Source organism: Triticum urartu, chromosome 6A (genome assembly GCF_056163025.1).
Source record: "Triticum urartu cultivar PI428250 chromosome 6A, HENAU_Tu73, whole genome shotgun sequence".
NCBI classification, from domain to species: domain Eukaryota; kingdom Viridiplantae; phylum Streptophyta; class Magnoliopsida; order Poales; family Poaceae; genus Triticum; species Triticum urartu.
The window spans coordinates 596,292,032-596,308,789 of NC_141878.1; the positions used below are offsets into that span (position 1 = coordinate 596,292,032).

General features: G+C 47.1%; 2 protein-coding genes, 1 long non-coding RNA gene and 1 pseudogene across 8 annotated transcripts; 1 reads left to right on the forward strand and 3 right to left on the reverse strand.

The window, feature by feature from the left end:
• Nucleotides 1-237: 237 nt before the first annotated feature.
• LOC125517082 (uncharacterized) lies at nucleotides 238-1,528 on the forward strand (annotated as a pseudogene).
• Nucleotides 1,529-4,504: 2,976 nt separating this feature from the next.
• Nucleotides 4,505-9,203, reverse strand: LOC125515578 (F-box/LRR-repeat protein At3g26922). 5 transcript variants are annotated; one of them, XM_087529193.1, is made up of 7 exons: nucleotides 9,052-9,203; nucleotides 8,865-8,942; nucleotides 8,535-8,572; nucleotides 8,082-8,147; nucleotides 5,545-6,438; nucleotides 5,312-5,467; nucleotides 4,505-5,205 (listed from the first exon to the last, which is right to left on the reverse strand). In XM_087529193.1, the coding sequence occupies exons 2-7, from the start codon at nucleotides 8,923-8,925 to the stop codon at nucleotides 4,786-4,788; spliced, it is 1,635 nt and encodes a 544-aa protein (XP_087385319.1). In that variant the 5' UTR covers nucleotides 8,926-8,942; nucleotides 9,052-9,203; the 3' UTR covers nucleotides 4,505-4,785. The 5 variants fall into 5 exon arrangements, with proteins under 5 accessions (XP_087385319.1, XP_087385320.1, XP_087385322.1 ...); XM_087529194.1 differs by having other exon boundaries at nucleotides 8,865-8,955; nucleotides 9,052-9,198; XM_087529196.1 differs by lacking the exon at nucleotides 8,535-8,572 and adding an exon at nucleotides 8,655-8,779 and having other exon boundaries at nucleotides 8,865-9,200.
• Nucleotides 9,204-9,453: 250 nt separating this feature from the next.
• Nucleotides 9,454-12,884, reverse strand: LOC147966958 (uncharacterized). 2 transcript variants are annotated; one of them, XM_087529198.1, is made up of 8 exons: nucleotides 12,815-12,884; nucleotides 11,350-12,625; nucleotides 11,151-11,226; nucleotides 10,755-10,846; nucleotides 10,120-10,532; nucleotides 9,918-10,014; nucleotides 9,641-9,779; nucleotides 9,454-9,533 (listed from the first exon to the last, which is right to left on the reverse strand). In XM_087529198.1, exons 5-8 carry the CDS (start codon nucleotides 10,272-10,274, stop codon nucleotides 9,484-9,486), a joined length of 441 nt encoding a protein of 146 aa, XP_087385324.1. In that variant the 5' UTR covers nucleotides 10,275-10,532; nucleotides 10,755-10,846; nucleotides 11,151-11,226; nucleotides 11,350-12,625; nucleotides 12,815-12,884; the 3' UTR covers nucleotides 9,454-9,483. The 2 variants fall into 2 exon arrangements, with proteins under 2 accessions (XP_087385324.1, XP_087385325.1); XM_087529199.1 differs by having other exon boundaries at nucleotides 9,455-9,527.
• Nucleotides 12,885-13,167: 283 nt separating this feature from the next.
• On the reverse strand, nucleotides 13,168-16,055 carry LOC125515579 (uncharacterized). Its single transcript, XR_015609125.1, has 7 exons — nucleotides 15,799-16,055; nucleotides 15,573-15,733; nucleotides 15,275-15,398; nucleotides 15,031-15,116; nucleotides 13,920-14,333; nucleotides 13,647-13,738; nucleotides 13,168-13,256 (listed from the first exon to the last, which is right to left on the reverse strand). It is a non-coding gene; the product is annotated as an uncharacterized LOC125515579 (long non-coding RNA).
• Nucleotides 16,056-16,758: the final 703 nt, after the last annotated feature.

A 16,758-nucleotide genomic window follows, 5' to 3' on the forward strand; every position in this document is an offset into this window, starting at 1 on the left:
CCTGTTTCATTTAGAGTATCTGTCAAATTTGTGACTTGTACTACAAAACCATACAATTCGTGTAAGACCATGCCAGCAATTCAAAGTGCAGGTTCAGAAATAATCATCAGCCATATTTTCCATAGGTAATCATCAAACTTAAGTAGCATTTAATAAAAAATAGTTTCACTAACAATTTTATAGCTTGAAAATCACCACCTAAATTAGAAACAGAATAAAATTCTGGCTGCAGGAAGAGGCTTGGCACGCAGAAATCCAGGTGAACACATGATCTGCTTTCTATCTATGACGTTCTACTTGAGAGACAATGTCCCAATATCCATTGGACATGCTGTTAGTCATGCCATGGCGACACACATGGTCGAGAATGCCGAATTCACTGTTAGGACAGCGAAGGATCGCATCACTGAAATCCACGCCGTCGGCCTGGGCCTGGAGCTTGTGCTGCTGGAAGAGCTACTGCAGCGTGTAACGGCGGTCGCGCTGCTGCTGCTGCTGGAGGGTGCAGGTGGAAGCGGAGCTGGAGTGCTGGACCACGGAGTCCATGGCGAACTCGACGGCGTCCACATGCGGGGGCAAGCGGAGGCCGGCGCCGGCGAGCAGCGAGTGGAGCACGTCGACGGAGCCGTGGTGGAGCACAGAGCTGGCGGCGAGCAGGAGCACGCATCGAACATCTTGACGATGCGCGCGCCGGGCTGGTGGATGCTGAGCACCACGGTGCGCCCGCGCGTCTCGGCCATGGCCCGGAGCGCGCCCACGATCTTGAGCGCGGACGCACTGTCGAGGCCCGAGCACCAGCACGGCGGGGTCGCGCACGGCCTCGACGCCGATGGACAAGCGCCGGCGCTCGCCGCCGGAGAGGTCCTTGACCCTGGCATCGGCGACGCGGGGCGAGCACAAGGTCGTCGACGAGCGCGTCAACCGTGGCGCGCGCTGAAGTGGAGCGTCTCGCGCACCGTGAGCAGCGGGAAGAGGATGTCGCGCTGGGTGACGTAGCCGCAGAGTCCGCGCAGGGCCGCGGCGTCCACAGGCGAGCCATTGACGCGGAGTTCAGTAGGAGGAGAGGAGCTGGGCTCAAGGTGGGCGGAGAGGATCTCGAGCAGCGTGGACTTGCCGGCGCCGACGATGGCGAGCAGCTCGCCGGGGGCGCGCGCGTCAGCTCACGTTGCGGAGCACTAGGCTGCTGCGGCTCACCGGCGGAGGTGTAGGCGCAGCAGGGTCGCCAGCGGCGTCGAGGAGGAGGTCGACTCGTCGGGCCTGCTCCATATCTTGAGCGGTTGAGGCCGGGCAGAGACAGTGATGTGGTAGTTGATGCCCGCGGCCTCCACCTCGCACCTGCTGCTTTCTACTCCTCCGCTCTTCATTTATTCGCTCGCTAGCTCGTCGTCTTCCTGGATGGTTGCTAGCTAGTTTAGCCTAGTGAAGGGGGTGCTTCACCTGCCGGATGCATGGTGGAAGACGATGAGCTTCGTGGTTGCTAGCTTTATCGTTTGCGTTGGCTGAAGCTCAGTGAAGCGTGGATGATTGGGCTTGGGTGAGCTTAGTTTGGCTTGCTCGGTGGGTGTACATGCATGGCCATGGGAGAGTGAGCTTGGAGTGGAGTGGCACATGATGATACCATGTAGTACGTGCTGGTCTTCTTGGAAGGTGGCGAGCGCCGTTGGGGCCGACGATGGCGGGCAGAGAGGTCCTTACCCTGGTGCCCGCGATGCGGGTCAGGGCGAGGTCGTCGACCGCGGCGGAGGCGTGCGCTGAAGTGGAGCTCATCGTCTCGCGCACGGTGAGGAGCGGGAAGAGAAGGTGGCGCTGCCGCTGGGTCTGGGTGACGTAGCCGTAGAGGCTGTTAGGAATAAACCGTGTGTGCGGATGTGCGTCGCGTGTGTGTGTGCACGTTCGTGTCCATGGTCACCAGCTAGCGTAGGTGTGCGCGTGTGTTTGGGTCGAGTCTAGCCGGTTTGTGGCGATCGAGATAGCGTACAGCAGGTGTAACAGGAGGAACCTGGCGTCCAGGTCGGGCGGACGAGCAAGCCGGGCTCACGATCGATGGAAGACCGGATCGCTAGGAGGCTCCGTTAGCGCTGCGTTTCTGTTAGCTACAAACCTGGCTGTGATCTGAGTTTGGCAGAGCGTCCAGGTTGTTATACGTAGGTTGTTAGGCCAGATACGATCTGGTGTGTCCAGCTTTATATAACAGGAGAAAGAGGGCGTTTGGCGCCGTGGCGTACGTTGCCAGAAACATGCGAGTCCCTGTTTGCTTTCATCTACCTCCGTCCTTGAAAACTAGTTCAAGCTAGCTAGGGTTAGACCCAACAGGGCGTCTACAGGGGAGCCATTAACGCGGAGGTCAGCGGGAGGGGAGGAGCTCGGCGGGAGACGGCCGGAGAGGATCTCGAGCAACGCCGACGATGGCCGGGGCGAGCGTGGCACGAGGCGGCACCGGCGGAGGTGCACGAGGCGTCGAGGAGAAAACGTGAACGCCGGCTGTTTGGCATGGTCGCCCGCTCCTCGTCCTGGACCGCGCCCGCCTTGCTGCACCCCCGCATCGTCGTGCTCCTGCTCCTACGCGCCGTACCGCTCTTGTACGTCTCCGCAGGTTGCAGCGTTGCGCCGCCCCGCCCCGCCCCGCCCCGCTGGCACAAACAGCTGGTCTGTTGCATCCTCTTCTCTTCTCTTCTCTTCTCTTCTCTTCTTCAGAGGACAGCGACAGCCAGGGGGAGCGGCGCGGTTCGACCAGGTCAGGTGCGGTCCGACCAGGTGGGAGCGGCGCGGTTCGACCAGGTCAGGTGCGACTGGCGATTTTGAAAAGAAAAAAAAACCGTGCTTCACTGCATATTGAAGCAGCTGTGATCCGAGTTGACCTTCTCTTTTGTTTATTATTAAGGATAGTTTACCAGTACGATTGTTCAGAGTTCAAAATGTGCCATGGGTGCACAGGTTAATCCAGTTTATGTATGGTTTCCTCTCACTTCTCTTTATTAGAAGATTATAGAGGCTCAACTAGGAGAAGGGCCCAGACGTGCCACTCTCGACATACTTGATGTACTCCCTCCATTTCTAAATATAAGTCTTTTTTAGACATTTCAAATGGACTATAACATATGGAGGATGCATGTAGATATATTTTAGAGTATAGATTCACTCATTTTGCTTCGTATGTAGTCACTTCTTGTAATATCTAAAAAGACTTGTATTTGGCGGAGGGAGTACAATATCGGAAGCAACATGTACCTCATCCTAGGATGTTGCAGCATTTGTAATCATAGAAATAACATCATATTTGATGGAGACACTATTGGTAATGAACTTGTTTCATGCTATTCAAGCTATTGTTTGATGTAGACGACAGAACCTTATCTTTTGATGTACAGAAATAAAATGATGATTTGAAGCTTATTTTTCATTGCTACGGACTGTTCTGCTTCAATGGGAGCTGCTCCCGATTTGCATTTTCATTGTAAATACACTTAGCTTACCAAAACAAGGCATGCTTATTCATGTTCCTTCTTTTGGAACAATTGACGACACATTAGCCAACATGTCACTTAAATTTATGCGAATAATAGTTCAGTATTCATCATCCTTCCATCATCATAAAATAAGAATACAGTTCATAAGGTCAAAACAAAATTAGAAGAACTCTTAGGGGTTGTTTGGATAGCGAGGATTAGTGGTGGGGTTGTAGAAAACAAGTTTTTAGCTCATTTTTAGGGAAACCGGTTTTACTATTCATTTTATGAATAACGTGTTTACAGGAATCTTTGTTTGGGTAGAGAATTAATAAACTAAGGTCCTTAGAGTTTTTTGTTTGGATAACAAACATTAGCTTTATCCTACCTCGTCCATGACCTTCATCCTTGCTTTCCCATTGACGAGACATACAAGCTCGACAACATGCCGTACGAATCCCATGCTGCTGCCGTACTTCGTTCCGGCCTCCATGACTCTGCATGCGGCCTCCTGCTCGCACTTCCCATGGTCTCCGAGGTAGTCGCCCCAGGCTAATTCTCGCATCCCCTCCGACCTCCACTGACTCCGCGCGCGGCAGACGGCGAGGGCATCCGTTGGCCCCTGGGTGGTCGCCCCCCTGCACTGACTCTTCCTCGGGTTGCTTCTCGCTTCCCCTCAACCTCCGTTGATTCCACACTCGGCCGCAGGCGAGGGCATCTGCTGGTTCCCGAGGTCGTCGTCCGGTCGTCCCCATGCACTGACTCTGCCGTCAGCTGCTTCTCGCGTCCCCTCTGGCCTGCACGACTCCACACACAGCCGCTGGCGAGCGATTGCTCTGCTCCCCGAGGTCGTCGGACCAACCGCCTCGGAGGGGGCGATTGCTCTGCTCCCCGAGGTCGTCGGACCAACCGCCTCGTCGCGTCCCCTCCGTCTTGCACGACCCCGCGTGCAGCTGCCGGCAAACACTTGCTCTGCTCTCAGTTGGGATCCAGTTTATGTAAATCTCATTTATGAAAAAACGACTATTAGTCGTTTTTCTATATACCTGAAATCTGGGTTTTTAGAAAGCCAAGTTTTCTATATTCACGGATTGGTTAGAGTTGCCAAACAAGATTTTAGTTTGTTACACCGTTTCCCTGGTTTGTGGAGATCCGGTTTTGCGTATACTGCCTATCCAAACAACACCTTAACAAAAGTAACAACACTTCCAACAATGTTAAATCAAGGTGTTGAGGTGTTGGAAATCAGCTTGTCCTCACTATATGATTCTTTTTTCCTCTTCTCCTCATCCATCTCCATTGAGGAGTAACTAACACTTCCAACAGCTTCAATGTTAAATCAGCAACTTGTGTCAAACCGTGAGCACTCCGGGTACAGAATTTTTGCTTGATGATCATCCCTTACCATCTTGTTGGAGTGAATTATGGCAAAGGACTCAATCCCCACAGTTATTCTCTTCTTCAATGAAATCCTCTGCCTTTTAGTCCAGGGGAACCTGACCTGCTTTTCGTCTTTGCAGTTAGCACACAACAACCTACTATACAGGAACACATCCTCTAGATTCACGGCCGCTACCATAACACGTCTGACATAATTCACAAAGTAATCTTCAGATTCAAAGCCACAGATGACAAGTGTAACCAAACTGCGGTGTTGGAAATCAGCTGTGGCCGAGTCCCACTCTACACCCTTGTCCTCACTATATAATTTTTTTTTCCTCTTCTCATCCATCTCCATTGAACACGCATGATCCCATACCTGCATGACATAAAAACAACAAAGATGAAAATAAATTCAATAGAGCAGACATTTGTACTCATATTAAGCCCATGTAGCAAAAAGAGATGTATAGGTAAGCACATACTGTGATGTATAGATCCTTCAGTAAGGGTGCAGCTTCAAGAATAAACATTGTCCAGGTGAGATCATACCCTTCAGGAAGATTAACCAGATTCACAAATCTTAGCTGGCAAAAGACAGATGCCAGACTTTGAGTTGGACATTCTGGCTGAACCCAAATCTGCAAGGAATAAAAACGCATGATGAGATGAGCAGAGTAAGTGAAGTACGGCTCACAAAGCTACAATCTCGACTTACCTTTTCGGATCTAAATCCCAACTTCAGATTTTGTACAGAGGTACTGCTAAGAAACTCACTTAACTTGAACATTTTGTTGAAACTAAGGGCAACGTTTGTGAGGCTTACAGACGTGAGCAATGGGACATGACCAATAAATAGTGGATCATCAAAATCTATCCAACCATCAAAGACCAACAGTGTGAGTTGAGGGAGCCAGCTCAGCTTAACATGTGTGAGACGACACTGGGTGATACAAAGCTCATTGAGATGAGCATGTTCAACTTGGAGCGTGCTGTGTTCACCAGAGTCACAATTGTACAAGTGCAGATGCTTCAACCGCTTGCAGGAGACTAGGATGCTGGATATGTCCGATTCACCAAATCTCAAATTCTGTAGTTCAAGGCTAGTGAGACCAACAAATGCATTTGAACAAGCATCAAAGAACACCATGAATTTTCTCCCACAGGTGACAAGTTCATCATTGTCTATTTCAGCAATGTCATCCGTCCCTGTCCTAACACTGAATTTGGCAACCTCAACCAAGTGCGTCGCCATGGCATGACCAACAGCACGTCCGATGGATAGGGGGGCATCATCTCTCAAGTAGAATGTCGTAGATAGTAGGCGGATGGTGTGTTCACCAGGATTTCTGCGTGCCAGTATGCTCTCTGTCGCTTGGACCACAGCCGCATTGGTCCGGACCAATTCATCAACAGAGACGTTGCTGTGTAACACACCCTCGGGGAGGAAGTCCTGCACGCTTATTATAAGCCGAGACAGCTTGCCGCAAAGCTGACCCCACCGTCTGGCCAGGATGCTGGTTCTTGCAGCCTCAGGGACATTGAGTCGGTCAAGAATGTTGACCAGAATGTCGTCAGGCAATGCGCTGAGCATATCATCTCTACTGCCTTTCTGCATTTGGCATGGAAACAAATAAGAGTTAATTTCACAAGTCGCAAATATTCTCAGATATGCAATTACAATCACAAAGACATAACTTTGATTTAGTATAAATATTACAAACTTGGCATATTTTTCTTGCAATATTAAAAAAGCAACTTTTATACAATCACAAAGTTGCAAGTTTCTTAGAATAACAGGATGCTCCATTGCATAATTTTTAACTCCCACTAAAGGGTTCTCTCTGAAAACAAAATATCTTATGTAAAGGAAGGGCAATTCCAATGTAGTACAAGCCACACAGACTTGCATATTTTTTGGCACGCAAAAATTGCAATTATCAAATTTTGATTCAGTTTCGAAGATGTTAAATTTTATACAATTGCAGAGATGCGATTTGATGTAGTCCAAGAGCAAAAAAAAAACTACTCCCTGTAATAAGACTTCAAATAGATGCAATTTGGAGTACAATTTTTAGACAGAAGACCGAGAGGAGAAGAGGACAGTGAACTCACCCCCATGGCTCCTGCGTAGATCCGTCGAGGCCCGAGAAGAATTGGTCACCGTGAATTGGCTCACGAGTTGCCGTCTCCTCCGAAGATTGGCTGCGAGAAGCGCGGTGTCCGCCCGGCCAGATATGTATATATCTGCTGGGTTGCCGCCACCAATGGAGACTCGGAGACTGAATTCGAAAGAGGGCCTGTTTCTGATTGTAATCCGGAAAGGACTGCTTTGATTCCGGATTAGCCACTAAAGAAGGGAGCTGCTTCGATTGCGGACTGCGGCTCGGAGAGGAGCCGCTTGATTGCTTCGATTGCCGGTCGCAGCTCGGAAAGAGCCGCTTGATTGCGGACCGCCGCTCCCAAAAGAGCTGCTGCTCTTGCTGATTCGATTGGGGGCTGCAGCTCCCAAAGGGGGAGCTGCTTATTTGGTCGCCTGTTCGCAAGCAGCAGTGGATCCTCATTCGAGGCATCCGACGGCGATTGCGACGGCGAGAGGGGGGAGATCGGCGCAGGGCAGGCGGTGGCGCATAACTGACACCCGATCCCCTTTGCTCTCTGGTGGAACCCTAGTTTTTTTCTTTTTCTTTTGACAAGATGGTGGAACCCTAGGTGGGAGGGGGCGGCGTGGAAAGGAGGATCGCCATTTATATACTGCGGCCTGCGATGGAGGAATGATGGGCTAAGGCCCATTGTTCCTGACGTGAGGCCGAGCTGGGCCGAGCGGTGGATGGCGGTGGGGGAGATGAGTAGTCCAGTCCAATGTTACTGACTTTGTATGTGTATGTAGAAGCTCATAGATTAGCCAGATTTGCTCTTAAATGTGAACGTTATCCCACTCTATGTGGTCTTTAATCAATAAAGATTAGGCCTTACCCCCAAAAAAATGCATCACACTTTGTTGATGCCAGCTTTTTGGCTGATTCTAATGAAGGTGCAACTGGGCCGATTCTAATCTACTCCTCCGTTCCTAAATATTTGTCTTTCTAGAGGTTTCAACAAGTGACTACATACGTAGCAAAATGAGTGAATCTACACTTTAAAATATGTCTATATACATCCGTATGTGGTAACCATTTGAAATCTCTAAAAAGACAAATATTTAGGAACAGAGGGAGTAATTGCGAGTATTAATAAAAAGAATCCTCATCTTACCCGCCTGAGATCAGAGAATCCATTGCATTCCGTAGAGTTGCATAGTGCGTAGCCATTCACTTTCATCTGCACACACAATCCAAGACTCAGAAATAGAGCTGAAATATTATTTCAGCATCATTGGAAAACAACGGTTCCTAAAATTCTGAATTCATCCAGGGCAGGAACTAGTTTAGCATGCCCACTCCATAAACAAGAAACAACATAGTAGTATTTAAACATATCAACAGCCTGTCACTGCCTAAGAGACAAATGACCACAGACAGAAAGGTTCGCTCGCAATTAATGCAAGAACAGCTAATTGGAAAGCAATAGTCATATTTCTAATCCTCCAAGCTACCATCAAATAAAGTTGACTACATATTTGATCCCTCACTTAACCAAAATTGTAAAAATATACAAGTTCTTTATTTATCAAGGAAATGGTTTCCTTGGGGCAAAATGCTGACTTACCAGAAGAATGATCGATCCACAAACTTCCTTGCTTGATCCTGCAAAAGAATATCATGTAGCTGACAGAGATCAAGAGGTATTACACTAGGAAAACTAAATTAGATCATAAACAGTGCTCACAGAAGTGGGAAGATTAGCAGTGTGAGAGTGCCCATCTCCTGATATCATTTCAACAGCTATTTGATGGCCATCTGGTGATTCAGACTCAAGAAGGCAAATTATGTAGTGGGATTGATCAACTATACCTGCCATGTGTGAAGTTTTAGAACAAGAGTTAGAACTAAGAGCATAATAAGATTATTATGCGTGCACAAGAAGAAACAAACCCACCTCTACAGAAATACTGCACGGTGAAAAACAAGTCTTCTAATGTTTCGACTATTTTTTGCATCCTCCTAGTCGAATAGCCTGTTCAAGGCCACTGTCACTATCTTCAGTCTCACAAGTCTAGCCACTGACACTATCTTCAAGGCCGCTGCCGAATCCCACTTTACAAAAATCAAACTTTACATCTTACCTAAGTCATCACCTAAACCACGTTCCTCCTACTCCGGCATGTGCACTACTCCGCATGAGCTTCACATTCTCCTCCGTGCGGCGGGAGCTGTTCATCAGGTCATCAGCGCTAATCTACCTCCTCCAATGAGTTTAGTTTGCAGACGCAAAATAAAGGTCATTCTCCTACTTTTCTAAAACTTGAAGTCCATCTTCTTGCTCTTCTTCTTCCAAGAAAACCGCGACGGCCAACTCCCTTCCCTGCCGATCTCCCCCCTCCTCTTCCTCTTGCCCGCACCTCTCTCCCTCCTCCCATAACTCCCTGCACCTGTCAACCGAAACACATAGGTAGGTAACCAAAACATGTCGCACCATGCATAATATCCCTGCACTCTGCAGCAGAAAATGGCCGGTGAGACGGTCTTACTTTGCCACCAGAGTGTCGTGCACGGCGTCAAGCTGGTCCAGGTAGATGGTGACGTCCACTCTCTCCAGCCCCTGGTTCTTAAGCAGCAAAGACTCGATATCAGGCAAGGAACATGTTTAAATAACACGTGACAACAACTACACTGCACGTTTATCGTTTATCTTGTGCTCCCACCAGCACGTACCTGTGATTAACGCGAGAATGCGCATGCGGCAGCTTGTGAGTTGTGACTTTATGGCTGACAAGCTAAGCGTGAATCGAGGGAGGCGGCAGTGTACAGTGCCCCCGGCAGAGGCGGTCCTTTCTTCCTTCTGTTCAAGAACCTACAGAGGGAGGAAAGAGCAAACTGACGGCTATCAGCACCGACTAGCAAACTTAACAGGGAGCACTATGTTAATTACCAACAACTTGATGATCAATAGCACTTTTCTTTCTTGGACACAGAGAGCACATTACATCACCTGGTATAATGGCCTTTCTGCCTGGTTATTATCTGCTTCCTTCATCGATGGCTTCCGAAGGTCAATGACATCAGGTGTTTCCACGCCAGCTGGAGTGCTGTCACAGTAACAAGGACAAGTGAATACCTAGTGTCTACTGCACTATTAAATTGGAAAATAAAATGGCAACTGAAAGTAGAAGAACACACGTATAGATAATTACCTTAAGATGGTGTCAACAGAGTGAATGCCTTCTACCATTTCCCCATCTTCCAGCTCCTCCTCCTCTTCTTCCTTTTGCCTATGCCTTCCACTATTTCCCCAACTTCCAGTCCCCCCCCTCCTCTTCTTGCCAAAATACCTTGTACTATTTCCCATCTTCCGGCTCCTCTTCTTCCTCTTGCTGAGTAGCTTCTTCTATTTCCCCGTCTTCCTCCAGTTCTCCTCCTCTTCTACGTCTTCCCGAATAGCTTCTTCTATTTAACCATCTTCCAGTTCATCCTCCTCATCTTCCTCTTCCTGAGTGCCTTCTTCTTCTTCTATTTCCCCATCTTCCAGTACCTCTTCCTCTTTTAGAATGCTTTTTTCTATTTTCCCATCTTCCGGTTCCTTCTCTTCTTCGTCCAATTCCTCTCCCTACATAATTGCAGAAAGCAAATGTTAGTTCTGCTCAAGAGAAACCATACTGCAATGCGACTAACTTAATTTACAAGGTTCATCGTGATGCAGGAATCCAAAAACATTTTCATATACTGGGTTGGGTGCCTATGCGGTTGGGAAGAAACGATAGCAGGTTTACAAAGGAAATGTAGCAATTATTAGATGGTGTAAAACGAAACTTTTTAATAGGTAAGTTACCTGTCACTTGGAGGCTTTCCCAATTCCCCAGGTCCATCACCAATACTGCCGCCTGATGACACTGTTTATCTTGAGCTGCCACCAGCACGTACCTGCAAAGTGAGGCCATGCGGCGTGTGACTTTTATGGTTGACAAACTATATGGGAATCGAGGGAGAACTACGCGATAGGTTTGGCTAGGGAAGCATATGGGTGGCTCGACGCGAACAGCGACCGTGGGGTGATCATTTCTTCTTTGTGTTCAAGAACTTTCAGAGGGAAGAAACAGCGTGTTGATGATTAACAGCAATGACTAGCCAAGCCAAGCGGTGCCATAACAGAATGATTTGTCAACCATCAAGACATTGATGATTAACACCACTTTGCTTTCTCGTACACAGAGAGCAGTTTACTAACCTGGCTGGTTATCTGGATCCTTCCTCTGCAGCTTTGAAGGTCGATAACATCAGGTGTTTCCACAGCAGCTGGAGTACTGTTACAGCAACAACGAAAATTAGAAACTAAGTGTCTACTGCACTATTTAATTGATATAAGAAAACTGGTAACTGGAACTTAAAATAACTGGCAACAAAAGAACAGGAGTATAGAGAATTACCTTGAGATGGTGTCAACAGACCGAATGCCTTCTTCTATTTCCGAGTATTTGACAAAAAACTACCACATTAGGGGTTACCGTCCCACAGAACTACCACATTCAAAAAAGTGACTGATAACTACCAAAAATTTCTAATTTTGTGACTAAAAACTACCACTTTTGAAAAATGGTCAGTTTAGACGATTTAAGCACGTTTATGACATGCGGGACCCACCTGTCAGGGCTGATGTGGCGGCAAAGTCAACTCCATTTATTTTGACCGTTAAGCTGACCATTATGACAGGTGGGGCCCATACATCGGTCCCTTTAAAAAAATAAAAACAACCAGGTCCCTATAACTTTTAAAAAAGCAATCAGATCCTTGCAAGTTTTATAAAAAAGCAATCAAGTCCTTTTCAGTTTTTTAGTAAAAGCAATCGGGTCCCTGCGGACGAGCTCGTCGCCGGAGCCGGCTGTCGGTGTCGCGAGCTACTGCTCGATGGTAGATGCGGGCCTGGCCGACCACCGAGCGTGGCCGTGTGTGGGCTGCAGGGGGCGGTGCGGCACTGGGAGGAGGAGGCGGGGCGAGTCGTGAGCGCGGGTCGGGGAGGGTTCGCACGGCGGCGGCAGAGGCGGGAGCCAAGCAGCAGCGGGGCTGCGGCGGGGCACGCAGGCCGGCGGGCAGCGCGGGCAGTTTGCGGTGGCCGGGCCGGCAAGCCGCAACGGCAGCAAGCCAGCAGGGGGCGCGGGGCAGGAGCTCCGCGGCAGCAAGCAGGGGAGGCCAAGGGCTCGCCGGCGCGGGAAGCAGAGGGCAACAGCGGGGACAACGGCGGTAGCGGCCGCGCCTAGGAGCAGGAGAGCAGCCGTAGGGCCGCGGCCACAGCGGCGAGACGAACGGCAGCGACTAGCTTCGGCAGCGAGATAGAGAGAGGAAGAAGAAGAATGACGTGTGGGCCCACCTGTCATAACGGTCAGCTCAATGGTCAAAATGAACGAGTTGACTTTGCCGCCACGTCAGCCTTGACAGATGGGTCCCGCATGTCATAAACGTGCTCAAATCGTCTAAACTGACCATTTTTCAAAAGTGGTAGTTTTTAGTCACAAAATTAAAATTTTTTGGTAGTTATCAGTCACTTTTTTGAATGTGGTAGTTCTGTGGGATGGCAACCCCTAATGTGGTAGTTTTTTGTCAAATACTCTCTATTTCCGCATGAATAATTAGTTCCTCCTCTTCTTCCTCTTCATCCTCTTCGTCGTCTGAATCTACCCAGTGTTTGCTGCGACTGAGAGGTTCTTCCTAGATAATCGCAGAAAGCAAATGTTAGTGCTGCTCACGAAAACCACAATACACTGCAACTAACTTTATTGACAAGATTTGACTTGCTGCAGGAATCCAAAAAACATGTTCATATACTGGGATATGGTACAAAGAAATAATAGATTAATAGCAGGTTTGGTTTAGGTAAGGTACCATCCTCAAAACTACCTCCAGGAGAGATCGGGGCATTTAAACCTGGGATCTTCAGATAAGGATAAAAGGGTGGAGGACCGACGAACTGGCAAAATGAAGCGGGGTCAACTGGCTAATGATGAAAGCATTGCCAATAAGAAAACCTGATGAACATAGGTTAGTTAATACATACCTGCATCCTGGTAAGCCATGGGGGCAGGGCACCATCAGGCATACCAAGAGCTTTCTTAAGCTCCTGGGACAGCATACCTGGTTTCATTATCTTAAGCTTCAGCTGTAGAATGTGCAAGTAGAACTTAGCATCAGACCCATAAATGGACTCATGGATGGTCTCTGCCTTTTTTGCTGTGTAAATATTGTAGAGTACGTACCTCAAACTCTTTCCCTTCATAATGCAGATCACCATGACTAGTCAACTTGGGTTTTGTTGATATTTGAAGAATGCATCATGAAAAACCTGTGGAAAACAAAACATTATTAGCCTTGAATGACAACCATGGTACAAACTGATAACTGGGCAGATATAATATATTAAAGTTACATCAAATATCAATTACACACCAGAACTAGCATTATTAGTTGTGTAAGTTCCCTAAACATTAGAATGGCACTCAGGAAGTTACTCTCATGGGTTCATATTTGCAGATAACTCAGGGAGAATTTAGGTTTGCATCAAAAAGAGGGCCTAAAATACAAACACAGCAAGAAAACTAGAGAGGGCACTAAAAAGTAGCAATATAACTCATGGTTGTATGGAAGAAAGCAGAGGAAGCAAGACCCACAATCTGCTTCATATAGCTTTGGCAACATAACTAAACTAATATGATATGCAGGTGGAGATATTGACCTGATAATCCATATTCATATTCCCCATCTTGGGCTGCATACGGTCGTGCTGCTTCTGTTCCAATGTCTTGCTGTTCTCATTCTCAATGTATGCTTGCATAAACATTTATCAATTAGGCTTTCCTTTTTGTGCAGGAAAGTTTATGAAATTTATCAGCTTGCGAATATAACACTAGATTTACCAGCCAGTGAACCAATAAACCCAAATAGTAGCTTCATTGACACCAACATAAACAGGTCATGTATGTTCCTCAGCTCCAAGAAAGTATGTTACCTGTCTTATTTTTTCAATTCCAGTTGCAGCAATGAAGTCAGGAAGCTGGAACGGTTGTTTTTCAATATCCATCTTTCCCTGAAAACGAATATAATGCATAAATCCAAACATATGAACAGAGCAATATGTTAAAATATGGCAGTGCCAGATGCTATCTTGAGTTTAGAATTTTTTTTAGTCTTCAAGGAAAAGATAACAGTTCAAGAAGTGCGATCTGATTCTAATGCATGGAATATCAAAAGCCATGGACTCTAGTTGGACTCTAATTTGTACAGCAGAACAGGCATCAAATGATACACAGTAGATTCACTATCCTATATACCCCTGCCAAAAAAAAACTATCCTATATACACTACAGAAACCATTCAAGTAGCGCAACACCATTTTCAGCTTCCTCGATTGTAACAGCAGTCTCTGCAAGAATTAAACATCCATATAAGAAGGGTGAAACATGTTGGACATTATGGGCATGTTTGGTTTGTTGCCCCAAATAGCCAAGCCACAATTTTTTGTAAAGCATAATCAAGAGTTCAATATGTCTCCAAAATGACAGTAAAGTTGAGATAATTGGAGTACAGACAATGACAACTCTAGTTGTTGCTGTGGCAAATGTGTCCCACATGTCATATACTAGTACTTTCCATCAAAATATAGTTAATGTAGGTCTTGGTTTACTGATTAAATCACAAGGTATATAGCTGTTCAAACGGATCGCAAATTGGATTGACATTTCAGAAGAATTAATGTTTAAAGTATGTTACTCAAATAAATAACTATTTAGTACAGCCAGCTATCTCTAGCCATGTCAGCAAACGGGGGCCTCAAATAAATAACTAATTAGTATAGCCAACTATCTCTATCCATGTCAGCAAAAAGGGCACAAGCAACAGGCGTGCCAATGAGTTGAGTTTTCCTACTTTGCACCAACAAAAGCCTTGGCACAACCAAAATATTGCAAAGCACACTAAATATTGGAATTAGGCCAAGCGACCAAATCTTAGGGACTCCCTGGCTGACTTGGAAGAAAATGCAACCATCTTCTGCATACCGACTTACCGAGCAACTAATTTGTTACCATACTAAAAAAATAGATGTTTCAAAACTCACCAACCTGCAAGAAATTCCGTTCCTGGCACCAGTGTCTTGGAACAGGGACGGTGTTCCAGTAGGACTTCGGATAAACCAGCAACTTCAGATCTAGCAAGGGAAACAAACAACAAGGCACATGTGAGATGATGCATCCATGTAAACATGCCATATGGATATCCAACAGCATCAATATGTCCAACAGCGTGGCAGTTCGACAAGTTTAGACATTGCACTGTTATGCACGAGTGATCCACGAGGAAAAGCACCTCAACAAGATCAGGCTTGTCGCACATCTGCTTCACCTCTGCAATCTTCATCCTCCGCAACTGCATCTGACCCCTTTCTTCTTCGTGGCATTTGGGGTGCGCCTGCATTCTCCTTCTCCTCGCCCTACCAGCAACAAAAGTTTAGTCCTTCAAGTCCCGATTCCAGTTCAACCAGAAAGCACATTTGCTGTTACCACGCACCAAACCCTCACGCCCAAATTAAATCACCGAAACCCCTTCATAAACCCTACACTATTTCTTAGAAATGAGCAAAAAGGGAGGAGGAAGACTGGGATACCTCGGCGGGAGGAGAGGAGGACCCGGAAACCGCGGGAGGTGCGGCGGCGGGGGCTCCTTGAAGCCGAATTTCTCGAAGACGGCAGCGGAGGGCGGAGGCGCCGAGGAGGGGGGGTCGCCAGCGTCGAGGCCGGGCTTCTCCGGCACGTACTCCGCCCCCATCTGCGGGAAACACAGGCGTTGGGCGCGGTCCAAGCAGACTATGGAGCGGCGGAGCCGGAACTGGCCTGGGGGCAGGGTCGGGGCCGGGGCTCTCCTTGGAGCCCTCGCCCGCCGCGGCATTGGCACCCGCGGCCCTGCTCTTCCCGGCCCTTCCGCGGCAGCGGCGGAGTTGGCGGCCGCGCCCGGCGTCCCTCGGCTTGGGGCGCGCGGCATCGGCCGCCGCGGCGACGGTGACGGCGGTGGCTGTTTGCTGTCGACGTCGGCAGAAGCAAGGCGACGAGAGCGAGAGGAGAGACGGCCTTTGCCAGTGGGCGCGACGAGTTGAGCTATGTGCCGCCCGCTGCACGAGTTGAGCCGGCCCGATAACCGCGGGCCATCTGACGTCATGTTCTTTTTGGTTTCTCTTCCTTTTTTACTAACATTTTCCCCCCTTTTTTGTTTTCTATTGCAAAATGTATATTTACAAATATTCTAAGTAGATATATTACAAAAATACTTCACATAAAATATTGAAAAATGTTAATCATCTGTACAAAAATGTTTGTGACGTTTTAAAAATGTGACATTGTTAAAAAACATGTACATGACATTTTAAGAAATGTTTATATCATGTACCAAAAATGTTTGCATAATTCAAAACCATGTTTTGAACATTCCAAAAAAATCACAACTTTCAAAATTGTATTTGTGACATTAAAAAAACTGTATGCAATATAAAAAATTGTGTTCAAATGTTACAAAATGTTTCATCCCATTAAAAAAATATACATGATATTTTAAGGAAAAATTCTACAGTGTCCAAAAAAGTTCATGACTTTTCTAAAAAAATGTTTATACAATGTAAAAAATTCTCCCCGTAGGTTCAAAAAATTGTTTATGTCCCTTAAAAAAAGGTAGGTAACATTTGAAAGAAAGATACACATGTTTCCAAAAAATGTCAATGGAAATTTCAAAAAACTTTATACATTGTAAAAAAGTTTGATGTAAAACGTGTATTTGGGAAATGTTACAGTGTATTCAGAAAA

What these genes read in the sequence shown, in the direction of transcription:
- LOC125515578 (XM_087529196.1), bottom strand. Translation starts at nt 8,925, where the DNA reads ATGCAAAAAATAGTCGAAACATTAGAAGACTTGTTTTTCACCGTGCAG. An exon ending in GATTCTCTGATCTCAGGCGG is followed by an intron (nt 6,439 to 8,081) that starts GTAAGATGAGGA and finishes TGCCAAATGCAG; the next exon opens with AAAGGCAGTAGAGATGATAT. An exon ending in TGGGATTTAGATCCGAAAAG is followed by an intron (nt 5,468 to 5,544) that starts GTAAGTCGAGAT and finishes TATTCCTTGCAG; the next exon opens with ATTTGGGTTCAGCCAGAATG.
- LOC147966958 (XM_087529198.1), bottom strand. Translation starts at nt 10,274, where the DNA reads ATGGGAAATAGTACAAGGTATTTTGGCAAGAAGAGGAGGGGGGGGACT. An exon ending in CAGAAAGGCCATTATACCAG is followed by an intron (nt 9,780 to 9,917) that starts GTGATGTAATGT and finishes CTCCCTCTGTAG; the next exon opens with GTTCTTGAACAGAAGGAAGA. An exon ending in CATTCTCGCGTTAATCACAG is followed by an intron (nt 9,534 to 9,640) that starts GTACGTGCTGGT and finishes TTGCTGCTTAAG; the next exon opens with AACCAGGGGCTGGAGAGAGT.